We start from the raw sequence: 19,921 nt of genomic DNA, 5'->3' as shown, positions 1-19,921 counted from the left end.
AAAGAAATCCGTAACATGCACTGTCACAACATAGTCTTGTAACTATTACAGCTTAGTAATTAACGTCTTCTCTTTATGTCATCTACATGTTACATAAAGAAATCCGTAACATGCACTGTCACAACATAGTCTTGTAACTATTACAGCTTAGTAATTAACGTCTTCTCTTTATGTCATATACATGTTACATAAAGAAATCTGTAACATGCATTATCAAATCGGAGTCTTCAAATGACTATTGTTTAGTAATCACCGTCTTCAGTTAGTGTGAACTGCAATGTACATAAAGAAATATCTTCTACAAAACTCTTGAGTCGCAGGGCCAGGTGTGGTCTGAAGACTAATGTGCTCGAGATGTTAATCTGAGGGTTTATAGTTCGCGTTTCGTTGTCTCAAAAACGCGCTTTGCACATTAGGACCGTAAGTGTGATAAATAACTATGGCCAAATCCCACTCGTCGATCGGATAAAAATTGTATGCTGTTGATCAATTGCCTTCTCTCTAGTTGTTCAAAATTGGGGACAGCTATGCGCAAATAGTCCTTTTTTTCACTGTGTGTGCGGTGAATTTTTGTCCCACAAAGAAACAAGATTTTGGGATATAATTTCTTTTAAATATTATATTTTCTTTATAATCGCACTATACTTTCTACTAATGTACTTAATCGGGATATGCAATAACATGCGTATTGTGTGTCTTGACATATAGAACACCAACAATATTGCGTTAACTATTCATTTTCATCTTGTAAAGTTAAACGCAGGCCCGTGTTATAAACTCCGCCAACATTAATCATTCCTCAAGTTTGTTTTATTCAGTTACTATACTTTCATCATGAGCTCCTAAGCTGCACCAGAAAATTGTCTTTGATGCTCCCATTGGTCATTGGTTTTAATGTTGAGAAAAATGATTCTCATGGAAAAGCCCCCCAGCGGTAAGTCTGAAGGCTTATGATGTTAAAACACATAGCCCATTGTGTGGCCTTGTGCTTAACTACAAAAAAAAACTCATATAAAACTAATAGTGTTGAAGATGGCCAAAAAGAAGAATATGGGGGTAACTGTTTGTCCCAGCCATCCTTATGAGCTCTATATTGAGCGAAACTCATCGTCGGTAATGGATATGATGGGCATAGCATGGCTGAAATATTTTAATACACTCTACATCTTGTTGAAAACCCCCAAGTAAATGAATAAAATATGTAGTGTTTATAAGTATGATAGGCCTAATACTAATGTCTTATGACAAGCATACTTATTTTTTTAAAGTTTAATTTCTCAACGAGATAGATTTATACTTTTTTATTATGTAGAAATAGTCTTTTATTGTGCGCAACTTCTCTACTAAGAACTTTTGGAAAACATTGTTTAATAACATACAGGTAGACTTGAGTACCTTGTTACTAATTTTCCATGAAACCGAATGAGCAAAGGAAACGTGTTCAACATTGTGTGTATATATATATATATATATATATATATGATAAAAAAAAATTCCTTTTTCACTAGAGGTAAAATTGAAGAGATAATTTGAGACGTAGAGGACTAATGTTTGATTGGCTGTACCCTCTGCTGTGAACTACTGTTTCGCCCATTTAACGCTCATCAGAACAGCTTGGGTCAACAAACCAAAGAAATACCATCAGGCCTCTTATTGTTTTTCAATGTGTTAAGCAAACTACACCCCTCTAAAACTATAATAAAACACTAAGGAACAGTAAAGAGTTGAAGATATCCATATAATAAATTCTTTAAAAAAAGAGAGGCAGAAACGAGATATTTATGGAATGATTTTTAACCCTCAAATTACCAATCTCACTATTGATGAGGATTACATGTATACATTATATTATATTGAGTAGGTTTATGTGTTTGCTTGTCTTGGTAAATTATGTGAAATAATTTATTTCCTGTGTAAAATACATAGAAAACTCCAGCGGTGATTAATTTTATTAATTGCAATGTTGACGGTATTTCTGTTTCCATTTTGTACGTGTGAGTGATTCATGTTACAGAGGGTTGAGTACGTTATATTCAAACGATTTTGGAGCCCCACCACGTCGTCACAGCCCATGTCGCAACATCCGATCATGCTCTATTCTAACGACCTTATAATGTGACAATAGCCCTGTAAGAAAAAGTTTCCATTGTAAAACGCTTCGTCTAGAGGTTGTCATATGCTAAGCACACCATCCTCTTTGCGTGCTTTCATAATCCATCTAGTATACGAGGTCGCGGTTTCCCCGCCCTCATTTCAATATAGTCCGATCACACAGAATTCCACAGGTGCTGCGTTGGCTGAATTGTATGTCATCTTATGTAAGAGCAAGAATACACGTTTCATTCTCGGGCTGTTTGAGGTATGCGACGACTGAACTGGAGGTATGAATGGCAGTTTTATGTTGGTGAACCAGTACCTTGTTGGATTTGCTTCCAAACAGAGATCATTCTTGATTATGTTGTGTAGTGTTGCCTGGGGAACATGAACGGCTTTATGTTTGTGGAATCTCGCCTATTACAAGACGTAAAAACTTTGCTTACCATTGAAGGGGTACGACTTGTTGCGGATCTCTCTCTAGATGGTGTATTATATAATCATCGATAGAAATATGTTTTTAGACATAAGAAAGAATTATTAAGATGTTGTAAACCAGAAAAGAAGAACAAAGGTGTTTGCAACCAAGTTTCGTCTATGCCGACACTCCCAAAGTTTCATCTGATGAATTGTTGCATAGTTTAAAAAAGATAATGTGGCTTAAAAATAAAACGTGCGGGAAGATTAATGTAATTTTTTTTCCTCATGTGTTTAATTTGGTTAGAAATAATATGAATGCAAGAGATACGACAAGAAATTATTTAATACTAGCTGACAAAAAAAATAATTACAGGTTAGAGTTTTGTTCACAAAACTCCCCCTTCGTCATAAAAGAAAAACAATCACGCTTTGAGAAAATAAAAATATTTATTTCAATCAGTTGACGGAAGAAGTGCCATCGTTTTCCTGAAATTTGCCCACCAAAAGAAGTACTTTTAGAGTGAGCGTTGGTCACTAAACATTTCAGCGTGGACATTGGTCACTAAATGTTTCAGGGTTGACTTTGGTCACTAAATGTTTCAGGGTTGACTTTGGTCACTAAACGTATCAGAGTGGACATTGGTCACTACATGTGTCAGGGTAGCCTTTGGTCACTAACCATTTCAGAAAGGGCATCGGTTATCAAACGTTTTAAAGTGGCCATTGGCCACTAGATGTTACAAGGCGGAGTTTGGTCATTAAACGTTTAAGAGCAAACTTTGATCACTAAAGGTTTTACCAAAGGCCAGTTTCAGTATATAGACTAATGAAAATATCAGGTCATACTTCTGTTGCTAAGCCAAATACCATAAAAACCATAACATCTGTAACATCTCATGATAGACATAAAAAACACGCTATTGGATCTCATGATAGTTTTAAAAAATGTTCTGTAACATCCCACAGTAGCTAAACTTTTTAATCAGCATATATATTACGTATTCAACATACAACATTATTGGCCTAACAACAATATTAGATTTGTTTTCTTTCAAAGTTTGTAGTGCATACTGGAGGGATTTACACATTGTGATAAAAGTTTAGATAAACGACCTTTACATCTGGAGTGTAAAGGTCGTCTATCTAAACTTTTATAACAATATCAGGTGATAGTTTTGTAGCTAAACGATGATATATATTGTTGAGTATTACCGAAAAAGGAGTGCGACCAAACGACAGACACCGGCTTTCATATAAAAATATCACAGAGATGTAGGAGGCAAATTAAAAGTGTGGGGAGCCGAGCGAAGCGAAAGAATGTACGCCACAGGAGCACCCATTACGGCCGGGGTCCAGGGCTCGCCTTAGGACCCTGAAAGCTCTTGGGTTCTGGATTAAATTTTATGCATTTTCCTGCTATTCCTTTTAGTAATTTTCCTAATTTTGAAGCATGTTTAATAGGACAGATTGAAAACTGGGGATATCTCCGTTCTCGTTTCCTCGTTAAAAGGAACTTGATCATTACAAGATTAAATCTACATATTGAAGCACTGATTCAAAGTATAATTTAACGAGTCGTATTTAATTATGATGACTTTCAGAATTACTACACGTGTTTTACGTATTAAGTAACTTTGGGACCTTTAGTTTATGAGCCAAGTCGTGGGCAAAGACCAAAAGTAGAACTAATTCATATTGTGTTGATTTTAGACACATCTTGGTGCAGGAACTCGCTACAGTTAACCACAACATTTAGAAACGGAGCACGTTTGTTCTCTTCCTTATAAACTAACTTGAAGGTTGAGCATAGTTAATTCATTGGAAAAACTCGCTACCTTGGTTGTTGCGTAGGTGTCTTTGCACGTTGTACTGAATAAAAGGGGGGTGGGTGGGTGTCAACGTATAGTTCAGTGTGGTAATTTCAATCCTAACAAAGAAGGAATAAGCTAAAGCAGTAGATGAAGGATTCCCTCATATTCATACTGTTTCCAATCAAATTAAATACACAAGAAAAAAATAGCGTCTAGAAATAATATTAATCTTATTGTACGTTTTATATTTAAACCACGTTGAAAACTACCATCTCCTGTAAATACGGCAAGTCTTCTAATCCAAGACATATTTATCAGATTAAATGAATTATCCAAAATTTTATACTGGAGAAACAGTCGAAGGGTCATCTTCGGGTCTCTTATGTTTACGAATAGGATATTAATGAAAAGCACGCTTTCAATTTTCATAGTGTTCAAAATATGCATAAATAATTAGATGATACACGAAGAAAAATGAAGGATGCTATAATAATTGAACCATTAAAGTTCCTAATTAAACAGATGCTGGTGTACCCCTATACGTAGCTTAAAGTCGTACCTCGTAATCTACCACGTGACCGTAGTTAAGTTGTTTGACTATTGTAATACTGGTATCAGTAATATACTATTTTGTTCTGATGATGTGTGTAACAACTACGAGCAGGCTATAATGTTTGTTCAGTGTTTAAAATTTATTTAATCCATATTCTGCTTTAGCTGTTCGTACTTATTTTTTATATACATTAATTTATATATTGGAAATATTTAAATATTGCTGATCATTTCTTTAGCCATCATAATACTCAAATAAGTATAATGATAAAAAAATACACCGACGTATAGGTAGGAAAAGTGTATTTTGTGATAATATGGTATCACACGTACAATAAAACACTAATGTGAAGATGGAAAATATGTAGATATTGTTGTTCATTGTGATAATATGGCACCACACCCACAAAAATATAATTATAAAACACACTAATGTGTAGATGGCAAATATCTACTTATTGTTGTTCATTGTAATAATATGGTATTAAACCTACAAAAATATAACAATAAAACACAATACTGTGTAGATGTAAAATGTTTATTTCTTATTGTTCATTGTGTTAAGATCGCAACATACAAAACTATAATAATAGTAAATGTATAGATGGAAAATATCTACTTGTTGATCATTGTGTTAAGATCGTGACATATACAATTATAATAGAACGCACTAATCTGTAGTTAAGAAACTGTTAATTTTCTGGTTGGGTTGTTACTTAACGTTGTACGTTGTTTTGAATTTAATTGCTATTATGACAGGTACTCCTTATACGCTACAGAAATGTAGAACATGTAAACATCCCAGGGAGGGGAAAAATATCTGTGGCTTTTATGGAAGCTTAACCGTGAAATGTTTTCTAAAGAGAACTTGTTCTGAGAAAAACGATACGACTACATTAGTTACTAACTTTGTTAGTAGTTCATTAAGCCTACGAAAAAAGCATTCGCCATTCTTTGTTTAGTGGTCTGGCGTTTAAATAGAATTGTTCAGTGATGTTGATTAGTAGCAAATGTAGGTGTTGGATTTTATCAACGGGTACGAGCATGAGCACTAGGAGTAACATTTTAAAAATATTATACAGATTTTTCAAAGCAAGGAATACTTATGCCACTCAGGATGTGAATTTGCACAAATTGCGTTGTACGAGGTAGTATTTAGAATAAGTAGATGTGTAAACATTTAAGTGTGTTTAGAAATATTCTAAAAAATATTGTTGCAAGTTGTATTAAATTATATACAACGTTAAAATATATTGCACAAATCCGTACTAATACTAGAAACACCTATGTTATTTAAAGAGGTGTGCAGAAATTGTACACATTAAATATTAATTCCTAAGTCGGTCACATGATTTTTGTTATTTCTACCTAAGTCATTGTTTCTCGAATGACAGCCATTTTACGTATGCATGTATAGATTAGAACATTCTCCAGTGACCTACATATTAGGACATTAATCGAGGGCTTTGAACGTATGTACCTGTGTATATATTGCTTGGCCCGGTAGTTCAGATTCTTCTTTCGTATTGTGAGTGAAAATTCGGTGGAGCCGAATGTCACTTAACGAACCTGACAAGCCAGAGAAACTTCATTTCTTGGGCTGTGGCAGCAAGGGTAACCTATTTTCATGGAGGTTGTTAGCACATAACCCCCCTAGCAAACTAAAGGTCGTTGAATTCATGTTTTTTTTTCACAATGTCAGAATACAGATTGAAAATCACGTACTATTTTTAAAACGGTGAGAATATCACTGAAGTAGAAGGGGATTGTTAAGAAGAGCAGCTGGAAGGATATGACGTTCTTAAGCGTTATTTTTCTTGACTAAATTTAGATACTAAATACAGGACTTATTGGGTACGGAATTTCTAAAAAGATAGAATATACAAAAATAATTTATCTACGTGTCTGAGTCTTTGTCCACATACCCACCTATAACCTCTTTTATTACGAAGGAGTGGCTGATGCAGACCTGTTTTCAAAATATCCTAAGCACTCATTTTCTATCTTAACAAGAAACATTATATCTCATTAGGGAGTATTGTCAGTAGATGACTGCATTTTCTGTCAGTAGCACGTATTAGTGCCCCCCAGTGGCACAGCGGTATGTCTGAGGACTTACAACGCTAGAATCCGGGTTTCGATACCCGTGGTGGGCAGAGCACAGATAGCCCATTGTGTAGCTTTGTGCTTAATTACAAACAAAAAAGCACGTATTAGTAACACAGTTACTAGGAGGAATCATTAGTAATATATTTGTTTTTCCAGGAGAAAAAAAAAACATTCTTGTTTATTAACATATGGTATTTATCTGGCGCAATTGTCATGAGCAATATTTTTAATTGACGTAACTGGGATGAACAATAATTGATATTGGTGGATAATTCCTCTTCACACCGTGGTTAAACGAGAACGTCGGAAACTTGTTTTTTTTTTTAGATTGACCATTCCAATAATAGGTTTAAATATAAAACGTATGCGTTGGCTCTAATGTGAAATTGATAATCGTGATAGATTATTACAAAAAAAGTATAGCGATTGTCCTACAAGTACTGAATTGTGATTCTAATCCAGCTGAATGGCGTTAGTGATCCATTGACGAGGTAAAGAATCTCGTATTTTAAAGCATCAATGTTTGATCACGCCCAAACTGAAAAAAGCTCGAAAGAACAGGACTACCATAGCTTTAAATAGAGAGTTAGGTTTAAGCGTGATGTAAAAAGAAAATATTAAAGGTGAATTTTTTTATTTATTTTTTGCCGTCTACTTTGGTTTAAAAGCTCAGCGTAGTATGAGTAGGGTGCATAATATGCCAGTAGCTGAGTTTTATCCAATCGTTTGATTGCATGGCATGTTCTTGTTGATCTTCACAAGCCACGCCCTTTGGAAAAGAACAGCTGTTTCTGCCATAACTTCAGCCAACAACACTTTCATAGATCAAGTTTGATATAGTGTCTAACGTTTCTGTTTCAGCGGCACAAAAATCTTGAGGAGAAGAAAAAACTGTGTCACCTATGTTTCTAGGGTAATTTGTTCGTACAAGCAAGATTATCCTGGCTGTGCAACCAGAATAAGTTTGGATTTTGTATTGTTGTATTTAAAATACTTCGTATGACTCATTAAGTTGTTGCTTCTAAGACATGCAGGCAAAAGAAAAAAAAGTACAAAATGTTGTTAAATGGCTCAAAACAAGAGGGAAACTCATGGAGTAGTTTAAAGATTAATCCATCCACCCAAGTCCTCTAGCTTTTGTAGAGTAGTTAGTAGCTTCTCACTGGCTCAACGGTAAGCTTGAGGGCTTTGGTAAATTCAGGGTTTGATCCCTGCGGTGGCCACAGCACAGATAGTCTATTGTGCAGCTTTGCGCTTGAAAACAAGGAAGCAAACAAAGCTTCAGTATAGTTCCACCCATTTTCTCCTAGTAACGAGACTCTTGTGTCGTTGTTGACGTATTTCTCGTTGTTTGGGTTCAACTTCCATGTCAGCGTGCAACCTTTTTCATGGGTACTAATTCCTGGAGTTGTAACTAGACGCAATAAGCTTACCATAAACAAACACATTATAACTTTATGCTCAGCATGCATCTATAGTGAAGTAACTATATAACGTACTGGTATCAGCAGAATATGAACTGTATTACTCGCATGTACTGTTAAGGACGTAACTAACCAGCATGTATCAGTTAAGTATATATACTTAGCATGTACCACTGAGGTTGTAACTATATATCCAGCACGTAACAGTAACATTATAACTGTATTACTCGCATGTACTGTTAAGGACGTAACTAACCAGCATGTATCAGTTAAGTACATATACTTAGCATGTACCACTGAGGTTGTAACTATATATCCAGCACGTAACAGTAACATTATAACTGTATATCCAGCACGTACCGGTAACGTTATAACTGTATATCTAGCAGGTAACTTTGTAACTGTATATCCAGCACGTACCAGTAAGGTTATAATTGTATATTCAGCACGTACCAGTAACATTATAACTGTATATCCAGTATGTACCAGTAAGGCTGTAACTGTATGTCTAGTATGTACCAGTAAGGCTGTAATTGTTTTTCAAGCATATACCGGCAAGATTGTAACTGTATATTCAGCATGTACCAGTAAGTTTATAACTATATCCAGTAACTACGGTAAGGTTGGAATTATATATTTAGCATGTATCAGTAAGGTTGTAACTATAAACCCAGCATGTATCGGTTAGGTTGTAACTGTATATCCAGCATGTACCAATAAGGTTATAACTGTATATTCAGCATGAACCGGTAAGGTTGTAGTGATATATATTGAGCATGTACCGGTAAGATTGTAGCTGTTTATTCAGCATGTATCAGTACCGGTAAATATGATTGTTTTTATATGTTATTTATTCGAAATATCGTCTTTAATGTAGCTTTTACAAATATAATACAATTTAAGTAGGTTTGATGATTTTCAAGCTCAGTTCAAATATTATGTTGAGAATGGAACTCGAGGTGTTTTAACGCTTCTCTTGACGTATATCCATTAAGGATGCCGTCACGACATCGACGTAAGCACGTTCTGCACGAATACAGTTGTCTACAAGAATTTCTACACGCTGGTTGTCACGGCGGTTTATCGTCCTCCTCAACCGTTGTAAGGGAGAATTCCATCGTGTGCGGCCTGCTAGCGCTCCCAGGAGGGGTCGGAAGAGGAAATTGTGCGATACGGGTCACTTGAGCTTGATTAGAACACTACTTACAGTATTGTTTTCATACCAGCATTGGACTTCGTGTGGTGTTAGATCTCACACAGGTAATCTCAATGAAGAATTCACAAGCTGGCATTTTCTGACTGGAATAGTTAGAATTTCGAGATTGAATTTAAAATACTGCAGTGTTGTGGTAACTCTTGCAAGTTAGAATACTGTAGAAGTATACTACAGTGTTGTTGAACATCTGTGCAGATAAGAACACTGGAGAAGAAGTTTACTGTTGTGTTGTTGAATATCTGTGCAGGTAAGAATACTATAGAAGAAGTTTACTGTATTGTTGTTGAACATCTGTGCAGTTAAGAACACTGGAGAAGAAGTTTACTGTTGTGTTGTTGAATATCTGTGCAGGTAAGAACACTGGAGAAGAAGTTTACTGTTGTGTTGTTGAATATCTGTGCAGGTAAGAACAATGGATAATAAGTTTACTGTTGTGTTGTTGAACATCTGTGCAGGTAAGAACAATGGAGAATAAGTTTACTGTAGTGTTGAAAATCTGTGCAGATAAGAACAATGGAGAATAAGTTTACTGTAGTGTTGTTGAATATCTGTGCAGGTAAGAATACTATAGAAGAAGTTTACTGTATTGTTGTTGAACATCTATGCAGGTAAGAACAGTAGAGAATACGTTTACTGTAGTGTTATTGACTATCTGTGCAGTTAAAATCATGGTAGAAAGCCATGTTGAAGCTCTGTGCAGGTAAAAACACTAGAGAATACGTTTATTGTAGTGTTATTGAATATCTGAACAGGTAAGAACAATGGATAATAAGTTTACTGTTGTGTTGTTGAACATCTGTGCAGGTAAGAACAATGGAGAATAAGTTTACTGTAGTGTTGAACATCTGTGCAGGTAAGAACAATGGAGAATAAGTTTACTGTAGTGTTGAACATCTGTGTAGGTAAAAACAATGTCAGAAGTTCATTTTAGTGTTGTTGAACATCTATCTTGGCAAGAACACTGTAGAAACAGTTCACTATAGTGTTGTCAAACATCTTTGCAGGTAAGAACAATGGCAAAAGAAATTCATTATAGTGTTGCTGAGTAAGAATACTGGAGAAGAAATTTACTGTAGTATTGTTGAATATCTGTGAAGGTGTGAACATTGGAAAAGTTCACAGTAGTGTTGTTGAACACATGTACAGATAAGAACACTGAAGAAGAAGAAGAAATTTGCTGTAGTGTTGTTGAACATCTGTGCAGATAAAACTCTGGTGAAGGAGTTTACAGTAGTGGTGTTGAATATCTGTGCAGATAAAAACACTGGAGAAGAATATTAGTGTTGCTAAGCATCTGTGCAGATAAAAACTCTGGAGAAGGAGTTTACAGTAGTGGTGTTGAATATCTGTGCAGATAAAAACACTGGAGAAGAATTTTAGTGTTGGTGTCATAGACAAGAAATGGAAAGTGAAAAAGTGTAATAAATTCTACAGAGTATTTTGTAGTGTGATGAGTTTGGTCCTTGAAAAAATTACTACTTTTTTCACTTGTTCAGTATTCCTTTTTAATAATTATAGAAACAATTGTTAATCTATTATTGTTCTTAAATCGAAACAGGTTGAATCTTACACAGTAGAGTATGTGTTTGTCAAGGTAAACAAATGTCTCTCAATTTGTGTATGTCTACTGTATGTACTTGGTGTTGGTTTTGGTAAGGTAGTCAGTGGTGACATCATTTTGTGTTTTATACATCTAAGAGAACAGTGTTTACCACATCTGCAAAATATGTTAAGTTTCTATGGTCTGTTTGCTTTCTTCATAACTGAGTATATGGGTAGTCATTCTCAGCTCATTTTACTGTTTCTGTTTGTCATGATCAGGGTGTCATTTGGGTGGGTGGCCACCTTAGCTTGGAAGGGGCCCCAAATGGCAGTTTCTGTGAGTCATTTCATATTAGACCAGATTAACTCGTATATGCAAATTACACCATAGCAAAGGTTAATGGGGGGTCTGCACACTGACTAGGCATTTGACACAAGAAAATAGATGCAAATGACTACCAAAATGTAGTAAAATAGAATATCTAGTTGGGAAATTATTTGTACCACTTGTGAAAGTTCTGTTTGGAACATCTGCAGATAAAGAGTTATGTTGCATCACACCAATACTGTTAGTGTCATATTTTTTGTATCACCTGTAGCTAGAGAGTTATGTTGAATCACAGTAGCATTGTTAGGTAGAAAGTTGTGTCACTATTTGTATCATTTGTAGCTATAATTATGTCAAATCCAGCAACATTATTATGTGGAGAATTATGTTGTACTGTTTGTGTGATCTGTAGATAGAGGGATATGTTGAATCACACTAATAGTGTTAGGTAGAGAGTCATGTTATACTGTTTGTGTCATTTATAGATAAAGATATGTGTTGTAATACCTTTGCCATATTTAGATAGAATATTTTGTTGTATTAGTTGCAACATGATGGTCATTATGTTATTTAAGTAAGTTTAACTATGTATTATATATTATTTGTGAGTGTATAGCATTACTTATGAAGTTTTTCTTGTATTGTTACTTATATAAGTTATAGTAACTTAGATGAGTAAGGCTGTTCTTACATTTACTTTAGATCTAGTACCATACAGCATGTGTTCAAACTGTGTTGCAGCTCAGACTAAGATGATGTGATAGAAGGGACCATGGCAACAGATCAGCAGCAACTCAAACCTACTGCAACCAACAGTAGTCCATTTTCTCGCTCTAAAAGCCTACGACTTCCATCAAGAAAGAAGCAGAATGATTATTCTATCAATTCTCTCACTCGCCATGGCAGCATTCGATTGCCAAAGTCTGCTACTTCATCAAACACAAGTGCCAATAATGATCAGGGAACAGCAGCTAGTAAAAAGAAATTAAAGCCTCTCTATGTATTCCACAAACCTATTCCTCCACCTAAGCCAAAGTTGAATATTGTTTCAATAAATAAGAGTGTACATGATGGGAAAACAAGCAACAGAGCTTCCAAAATGGCTTGTAATCGAGCCATCAGTGCTGAAGACTTACGAAAACAGGTAAACAATGTATCTGTGAAAGTTGTGGAGGAAAGTTCAATGAACATCTCTACATGCAGTTTGCCTGCTAAAACTCCTGATAGTTGCTCAGTTTCTCCAACTTCACGAGGTTCTCCAAATAGCATTCGTAGTGAACGAATCTATTCCTTGAGAGGAGACATGACACAAGGTGCTAAAGAGACTCAAGACTTGAAACCACATTTGAAGAGGTTAACAGAAGAACATGAAAAGCTTCAGGTAATAGAAGTACATTGAGTTTTTCTGAGTAGCATAGCTCTGAATTGTTTAAACTGTTGTTATTTACAAAAACATGAGGAAAATTGAAAGCTGTTTAAAACATCTTGAAGGTTTTACTTAATAAGGAAGATAGGAAATATAAAGAATTAATTTAAATCACTGTCTTAAGTTGTACAGTGAAAGTAAGCAGAAGATACATGCAAAAAAAAGTCTTTGATTTATCAAATGTTATACCCAGTAAAAGTGAATGACTGTTAGAATTTTAAAGCTACTTGGCACTCAGCAGTTTTGATTATTGGTATGTTTTTAAACTTTAAGGAAGTATATGAATTAAAATTGGATTTATTGTTGGTATGATAAGAAGCAGTGAATTTTTACTTGTTTAAGTTTATTCTAAATAATGTTAAAGTTTATGTTAATTATTTCATTGTTAATGTAAGTGGACTGAAGATAAAAGATGAACTGAAAGTTTCACTGGCAGGATTATTAAACATTATACATTTTTCAGTAAAAGAGAACAAATGCATCAAGTTTTTCTTGAATTCAAAATTTTATGAACCATTGTGGCATTGTGTAATAAAATGGGCTGGAATCAACATAACCAGTCTATTTCTATGTCTGACGTTTATGTCATAAACAGAACTTGAAAGGTTCTAATAAAATTTTATTTAGTGGTTACAGAAACCAGAGACATTTGGTTAGTATACATTGATGATAAAGTAAGCCATTATGATTACTGGTCCTGGTACTATCACACTAACTTAGAAGATACTTTTAATGAATAAAGAATTGTTAACACTCCTATATTACATCATTTATGAAGTCTGTTTTATAGCTTTGCATTTCCTGCACGAGCTACCTATATAATATTAAAAATGTAAGAAGTATAAAATGTAGATAAGCAGATAGGGTAATTAATTCATTTGAGCATTGTTACTTTTTTATACAGTTTTTTATTGCCATTGCTTGTATACATAGAAAGTTTGTCTCTTTGAGGTAGACTTTTTTATTATATATATATATATATCTGCGTGTGTGTCTGTATACAGAATAGGTTTGTTTGTCTCTGATACTTTTATTCTGTATGCAGATGGAATATGCTCGTTTGAGAATTCAACATATAGAATTAGCAACTGCTCATTCTTTTGGCTCTCCGAGTTCAAAGAAAGATTTTCCTGGTGCTTCAACTCTTTCTAACTTTGACATCAAACAAACAAAACAAGAAATCTGTGAACGAGAAAACAGACTTAAAGAGCAGCTGAAAGAACAAGAAAATTTAATCACAGGTTATCGAGATGAGGTGGTACGTTTGCAAGGTGAAGCTCGGCTATTCCAGCGGAAATACTGGCAACAAGTATGTTTTATTACTGGCATTGAAAAGAAGTTCTGTCACTAAACCTAGTTTACCTTTGTTGAATGGGGCAACTTAGTACTCCTGATCATTGCTTAATTATCCAGTCCTTACATATATATATATGTGTGTGTGGTGTATGTACAAATATAAGCTTGCCTAAAGATAGATGTTTGAAATTCAAGATATATTATGAGAATGTAAAATGGATTGGTATGAAGCAAAGTATAAGTATTTTTAACAGCTTTTTAATGGAGCAAAAGCATAACCTTGTCTCTTCAATCATACACTAGAAACATTATTTATAACTTTAGATTATGCATTTATAAACTGCTCTGTGTGTGAAAAATTTAAAGATTCTGCTGAACTAGATGTCTGTATAACCATTGTCAGATCATCTAAATGAAGTGAGAGAGAGAATACCTGCTCAGAGTATGAATCGTAAAATTCAGTAACAGTGGTACAAATGCAACTGCAAGCTTTCCACTGAGCGTATATTAACTACTAATGTATAAGAAACCTTCATTTTGAAAGGCAGGTAATTTTTTTATGGAAATAGCTCATACATATATAAGATATAAATCCTTTTTTCATTTTTGTACCAACTGCATTTTTATTTCTCTCCTTTATTTTATCCATATCATACAAAATTGATTTTGTGGCATTGAAGAGCTTCTGATATCAAAGCCCCTAGTCCTCTTCAACCATTTATATATATATATATATATATATATATATTTCACAAATGTATGACTTCAGCAAGAGTGTGTTTCAGGAACTGTGTGTATTCAGACTGTGCTTGGTTTAGGTTTGCTGAATATCAACATTAAAATAGGGTTCTTACTGGTGAACATAATACATAATCTGTAAACCTGTATATTGGAAAATTAGTGATGTTTTAATTGTGAAAATATATGTGTCCAAAGACACTGATATACCCGCAACTGTGAATTGTAATTTTTATGGATATGACTATATCCATTAAAATACTTCATCAAAGGTTCTCATTAGATTTATGCTTTTAGTAACATTTAGTGATCAAATAACAATAGTACCAAACAAATATAAAATACTTTAAGTATGTGCCTAACCTCTATATGCACTAAAGTTGCGCTTGCTAGTTTAAGTCAGTGCAAATAGGGAATAAAATTTTTTGAAAATACATTTAATTAATTTCTTTTTTGAATAAAGTTATCAGAATAAAAAAATCTATTTACGGACTTAATAGGTTGGGAGCCATTGCTATTTTGAGAGTATGTGGATCATCTATTCTCCCAAAAAGTAAACCAGCAGATTATTTTCAAAGAATTAATCTATTCTTGTTTGTTTAATTACATGTTTTATATAAAAGGACTTAAAAGTTACTGCAATGTTTCTTGTAACCTGAATAAATGTATCTTATGAGTTTTATTTCAGGGAATTTACTGCAAAATTTAGTTCTGACTGATATAGAAAATGTTCTCAACCTTGTAACAGTTTTTTTTGTATGTTTTTTAAATTTCTGTAAAAATACCAGGCTCCCTTACACATGAATTATTCCTCTGTCATCTTTAAGGGAGGAATATCACTTGTCAAAAGCCAAGTATTTTTCTCCATAAATGTTACCTTATTCCTTCAACAACAAAAACTGAACACAAGAGAATGAACAAGCTCTATTAAATGAAAAGTGACTGCTCCACTGAATAATTCTGTTTGTTGTAGGTGATGAGTTGTGGAACATCAGAAGTGGAGTTAGAGGATGCTTTACAACAGATTGCTTGCCTCATAGAGAAGCTAGAGGACAAACAGAAAGGTTAGATCAGAAATTGTATTACATATAAGAGAAACAAGTTTTTTATTGGACTATATACCTCATACAGAAGCTGAAGGATAAACAGGAAAGTTAAATAAAAACTTTACTATTTGTAAAAGACAGTTTTATTATTGGACTGTTTACCTAGTAAAGAAGCTAGAAGATAAACACAAAAGTTAGACTTTCAATAGTACTACATGTAAGCTAGACAAGTTTTATCTTGGACTCTATCTCTTACAGTAGAAAAGCTGAAGGACATACACAAGGGTTAGATCAAAAGCTGTACTAAGTGTAAGAGAGATATGTTTTTTATTGGGTTGTTTACTTCATAGAGAATTCAAGTAAAAGTTGTACAACATGTAACTTAAGCAAGTTATTTATCAGACTAACTACCCCATAAAGAAGCTAGAAGACAAACAAATAGATTAGATCAGAAGTTATATTATGTTAAAGATAGATATAATTGTTATGTCTGCTGTGTATTTTCAAGACAGTGTACTTCAGTGATGTCATGTAGTTAAATGTTTTTGAAGTGACACTGTCAGAATACAAAGTACTTTTATTATCAGTGGTAGGTTAATAAAATAATCATTCACATAATAATAAGTAGAATGCCTTGTACTTTTCATATTATTAAACTTCTGCTGTTACTTTTATATAACTTGTTGGTTTTCAATACAAACAAATGTTTAGAACATATTTACTCAAATGTTTAAACATGGACTTGGGATTTTTCAAACAGCATATGGAAAGCATTTGGGGAGGGATTTGTGCCTACCTGTGGCCTATAGGCATGACCCCACTGATGTACATTTTTTGTGTGTGGAGACTTTGATAGGAAGTAATTCCAAAAATACATACCAGTTTTTTATTGTATTTGAAAACCTTGTATGTGTTTCTTTTGAACAAGTTAAAGCTGTTATATTCTTTTGTGGACAGTGAAATTCATTACGTTGTTTACATAATTAAGATGATTTTGTTAACCAAACTAGTTTTTTACACCATATGAAGAGAACCTTGATCAATCATAGTTTTTGTTCCATACAAGGACATTAATAAGCCTAGATTGATTATTATATACGTAAACATTTCACAATCATGTGGGTGGTAAGCACATCTGCTTAAAAAGGAAAGAAGATAGGTTAGCAAAGAATTTATGAGCAATACATATAAAAGTTCAGAAAAGTCAAATAACATTTGAGTTGTGACTCATCCTCCAACACCTACAAGAATATTTACATTTCTGTTAAACTGGTTTTCTGTAACCTGAGGTTAATACAAATATGGTGTTATAGCACTAACTTAATAGACTTAAGGTTTCTTCAGCTGATAAGTGGGTGGGATTTGAATTAGTATCTACCTTTGTACACAGATTACTTATGGAGAAAAAAAAAGATCTTGTTTTCAATTAGTTTCCTGTCATATTTTGTAGCACAAGGTTAGAAGCAGTCTTGTGGTGAGAGTTATACTCCAAGATGCAAAAACAAATTATAGCTAATAAAGGTATTTATTTGTGGATGAATAAATTGATTGCTTTTAAATTCACATTAAAATATAATATTTGCAGAATTGTTTTCTTGGATCTATAAAATTTTTTCTTTCCTTCTTTCATTTCACTGGAACATTAGTCAGTCTCTTAGAATACTGGACTATGTGTAACTATTTAAATTTTGTTTGTAACCTAGGTACAGTGTAGCCCCCTTATAACGCGATCATTGGGGTTCATAAAATGTCATCGCGAAACAAGCGGGGTCATGCTAAATCGGGGTTCAAGAAAATCACTGTTCAAACTGACCTAACATCCTAAAACACCTCTATTTTCACCCTCTTTGACTAGTTTTTTACACGTTCCCTTTCTGGCAAGTAAATTACCTCTGAATTAAAGAATTTTGCGAATGAATTGATGTTGCTACAGTAGAAATTAAAACAAAAATTATTTTTTAGTAGGCTTTTTAATAAACAAAACAACAAATAAAAACATTCAAGAATATTAGCAATCATCAACAGAGTGCCACTGGTGTAGCTCTTCTTTGCTCCATTCAGACAGCTTCTTTGCCTCAAGCATATCTTCCTCTGTGAAGCCGTACAAATCTGTCTCATCATCTTCTGTGGTGGATTGCCGTGATGAAAAGACTAGCCCCAGACCCTTCTCCCAGAATTTCTCTACACACAACAAGCTGAATGCTGCCCAGGCTTTCCCACCTAAGTGGCAAACTTCCTTCATGTTCAGGCTTTTCAGATAGGCTTCAAGCATTGTTGAAGAATTTAGTGAAAAAAACGTTTGAAATGCATTTAGGAGGTTTTAGGAATTACACAAAGGAAATTGAGATTTTTTAAAATTTTAACATGAAAATCACTTTGCACTCCGACTAGTTAAAAAAAAGAATCAATATTTTCACGGACAAATTTAAGTAAAAATACTTTATTAAAAAAAGCTGATTTTTTTGTGCAAAAGGCTTCTGATGTTTACTCTAAGTCTATAAAATTTTGTAAAAATACACTTAAAATATTAAAAGTTATTAGTACATAAACTATAATGAGGTTATGGTTACGAGGTAGGTCCCAAGGACCGTGCCTGTGTCGAAAGAGTTTTAATTAATGACCCATCACATTATATCAAAATTTGCGTTAAGTCAGGGGACGTAAAATCGGGGTTTTACTGTATCATGTCCAGAATTCTTTAGATTTTTAGTTAGGTTCAAAAGTATGAGCATGATGTCTACAGTTTCATATAGAGTATCCATTATTTCCACTGTAACACATTAATTAACTTATTACTTCAGTAACATAATCATTTACTACTTATTCCTGTAATTTAATCACTAATTACTTATTCTTTAACTCTTACAATATACGTAATTACTCTTCTGTACTTAAATCCTGTTTTAATATATTCACTCTCTTCTCCTTAAATCCTACTGTAATATCATCACTTGTTTGTTCTTAAATCCTATTGTAATGTAATCAGTTGTATTACAAAGCAACCACTGACTGTTTATTCCTGAAAATAAAATGCATGGTAGTGTGTCTTACGTCCAAAAAAACAACGTGTGGGGCACACTATGTGTTATTAACAGGAGTGATGGTTTAGCAATTTTCCACCTTCTGTAGCTTGGAATATGGTAATCCAAACTACCACATATTTTCAGTGGATGTGTTCTACTGGAATATTACTTCACATACCAAAGTTCAAGACAATCCATTAAGAAATACCTGAGATATAACATCTCCAATTTTGATTGAGTTTTTTTCCTTTTTTTTGTCTTTGCACCAAAAGTACTGAAACTTTATTTGATAGAAAAACATATTTATCTTTTATGGATTTTTTTTTTCAAATTTGGTACACTGATAGATCTTTTCAACCTACAATTAGTAGTCTCATCTGGTGTAAATATAAGCCACATGTGCAAAGTTATTCAACAAAAACTGCTCAAATTTAACGAAAATTTTTGCTCATGCCTATGCAAAAAAGTCGCATGAGCTGTCAGTCTAACATTTTTACTACAGCTTCACCTCAGAATAAAAGTGGATTGTTTTTAGTTTTTTGTCATTTGGATTAAAGATGGTTGATTTAGGGCAGCAAAAATATAAGGTGAAAGGACATTCAGATACATAAGTATTGGTTAGGCCAAGCAAACTAGATTAGCAGTTTCTAGCTCAAGATTTGAAAAAAATCATACAGGTGGACAGTTATTATTGATTATTCACTGCCAACTTTTCAGCACAAATTTACTAAATTTTATGAAATTATCCTAATTAAAAAGCGTTTAGCAGCAGGTGATATTAGCTTAAGCAATTAGTATAAATAATGATGCTTGATACGGCTGTACTGATTGGATGGGGGTGATGACAAGAAACTGTTAATCTAAATTCCATGGCATTAGTATAAAGGAAGTTATTA

General features: G+C 33.8%; 1 protein-coding gene across 8 annotated transcripts in view; it reads left to right on the top strand.

Annotated features, from left to right (window-relative positions):
• The window catches only part of LOC106478264 (sperm-associated antigen 5-like), a 42,408-nt gene that overhangs the window by 12,509 nt on the left and 9,978 nt on the right, over positions 1-19,921 (top strand). For 7 of the 8 annotated variants that reach the window (XM_022381822.1, XM_022381825.1, XM_022381821.1 and 4 more), the window contains exons 2-4: positions 12,199-12,877; positions 13,968-14,231; positions 15,930-16,020. In XM_022381822.1, coding sequence (XP_022237530.1) covers positions 12,269-12,877; positions 13,968-14,231; positions 15,930-16,020 — 964 coding nt within the window. In that variant the 5' untranslated portion in view covers positions 12,199-12,268. Of the gene's footprint in view, positions 1-9,855; positions 9,874-12,198; positions 12,878-13,967; positions 14,232-15,929; positions 16,021-19,921 lie in introns of those variants that run through there. The other variant, XM_022381827.1, reaches the window with a different exon arrangement.

This window comes from Limulus polyphemus, unplaced genomic scaffold, assembly GCF_000517525.1.
Source record: "Limulus polyphemus unplaced genomic scaffold, Limulus_polyphemus-2.1.2 Scaffold194, whole genome shotgun sequence".
In the NCBI taxonomy this organism is placed as follows: Eukaryota; Metazoa; Arthropoda; class Merostomata; order Xiphosura; family Limulidae; genus Limulus; species Limulus polyphemus.
Note: the sequence above shows the minus strand (reverse complement) of the source record. Positions and strands in the feature narration are given on the sequence as shown.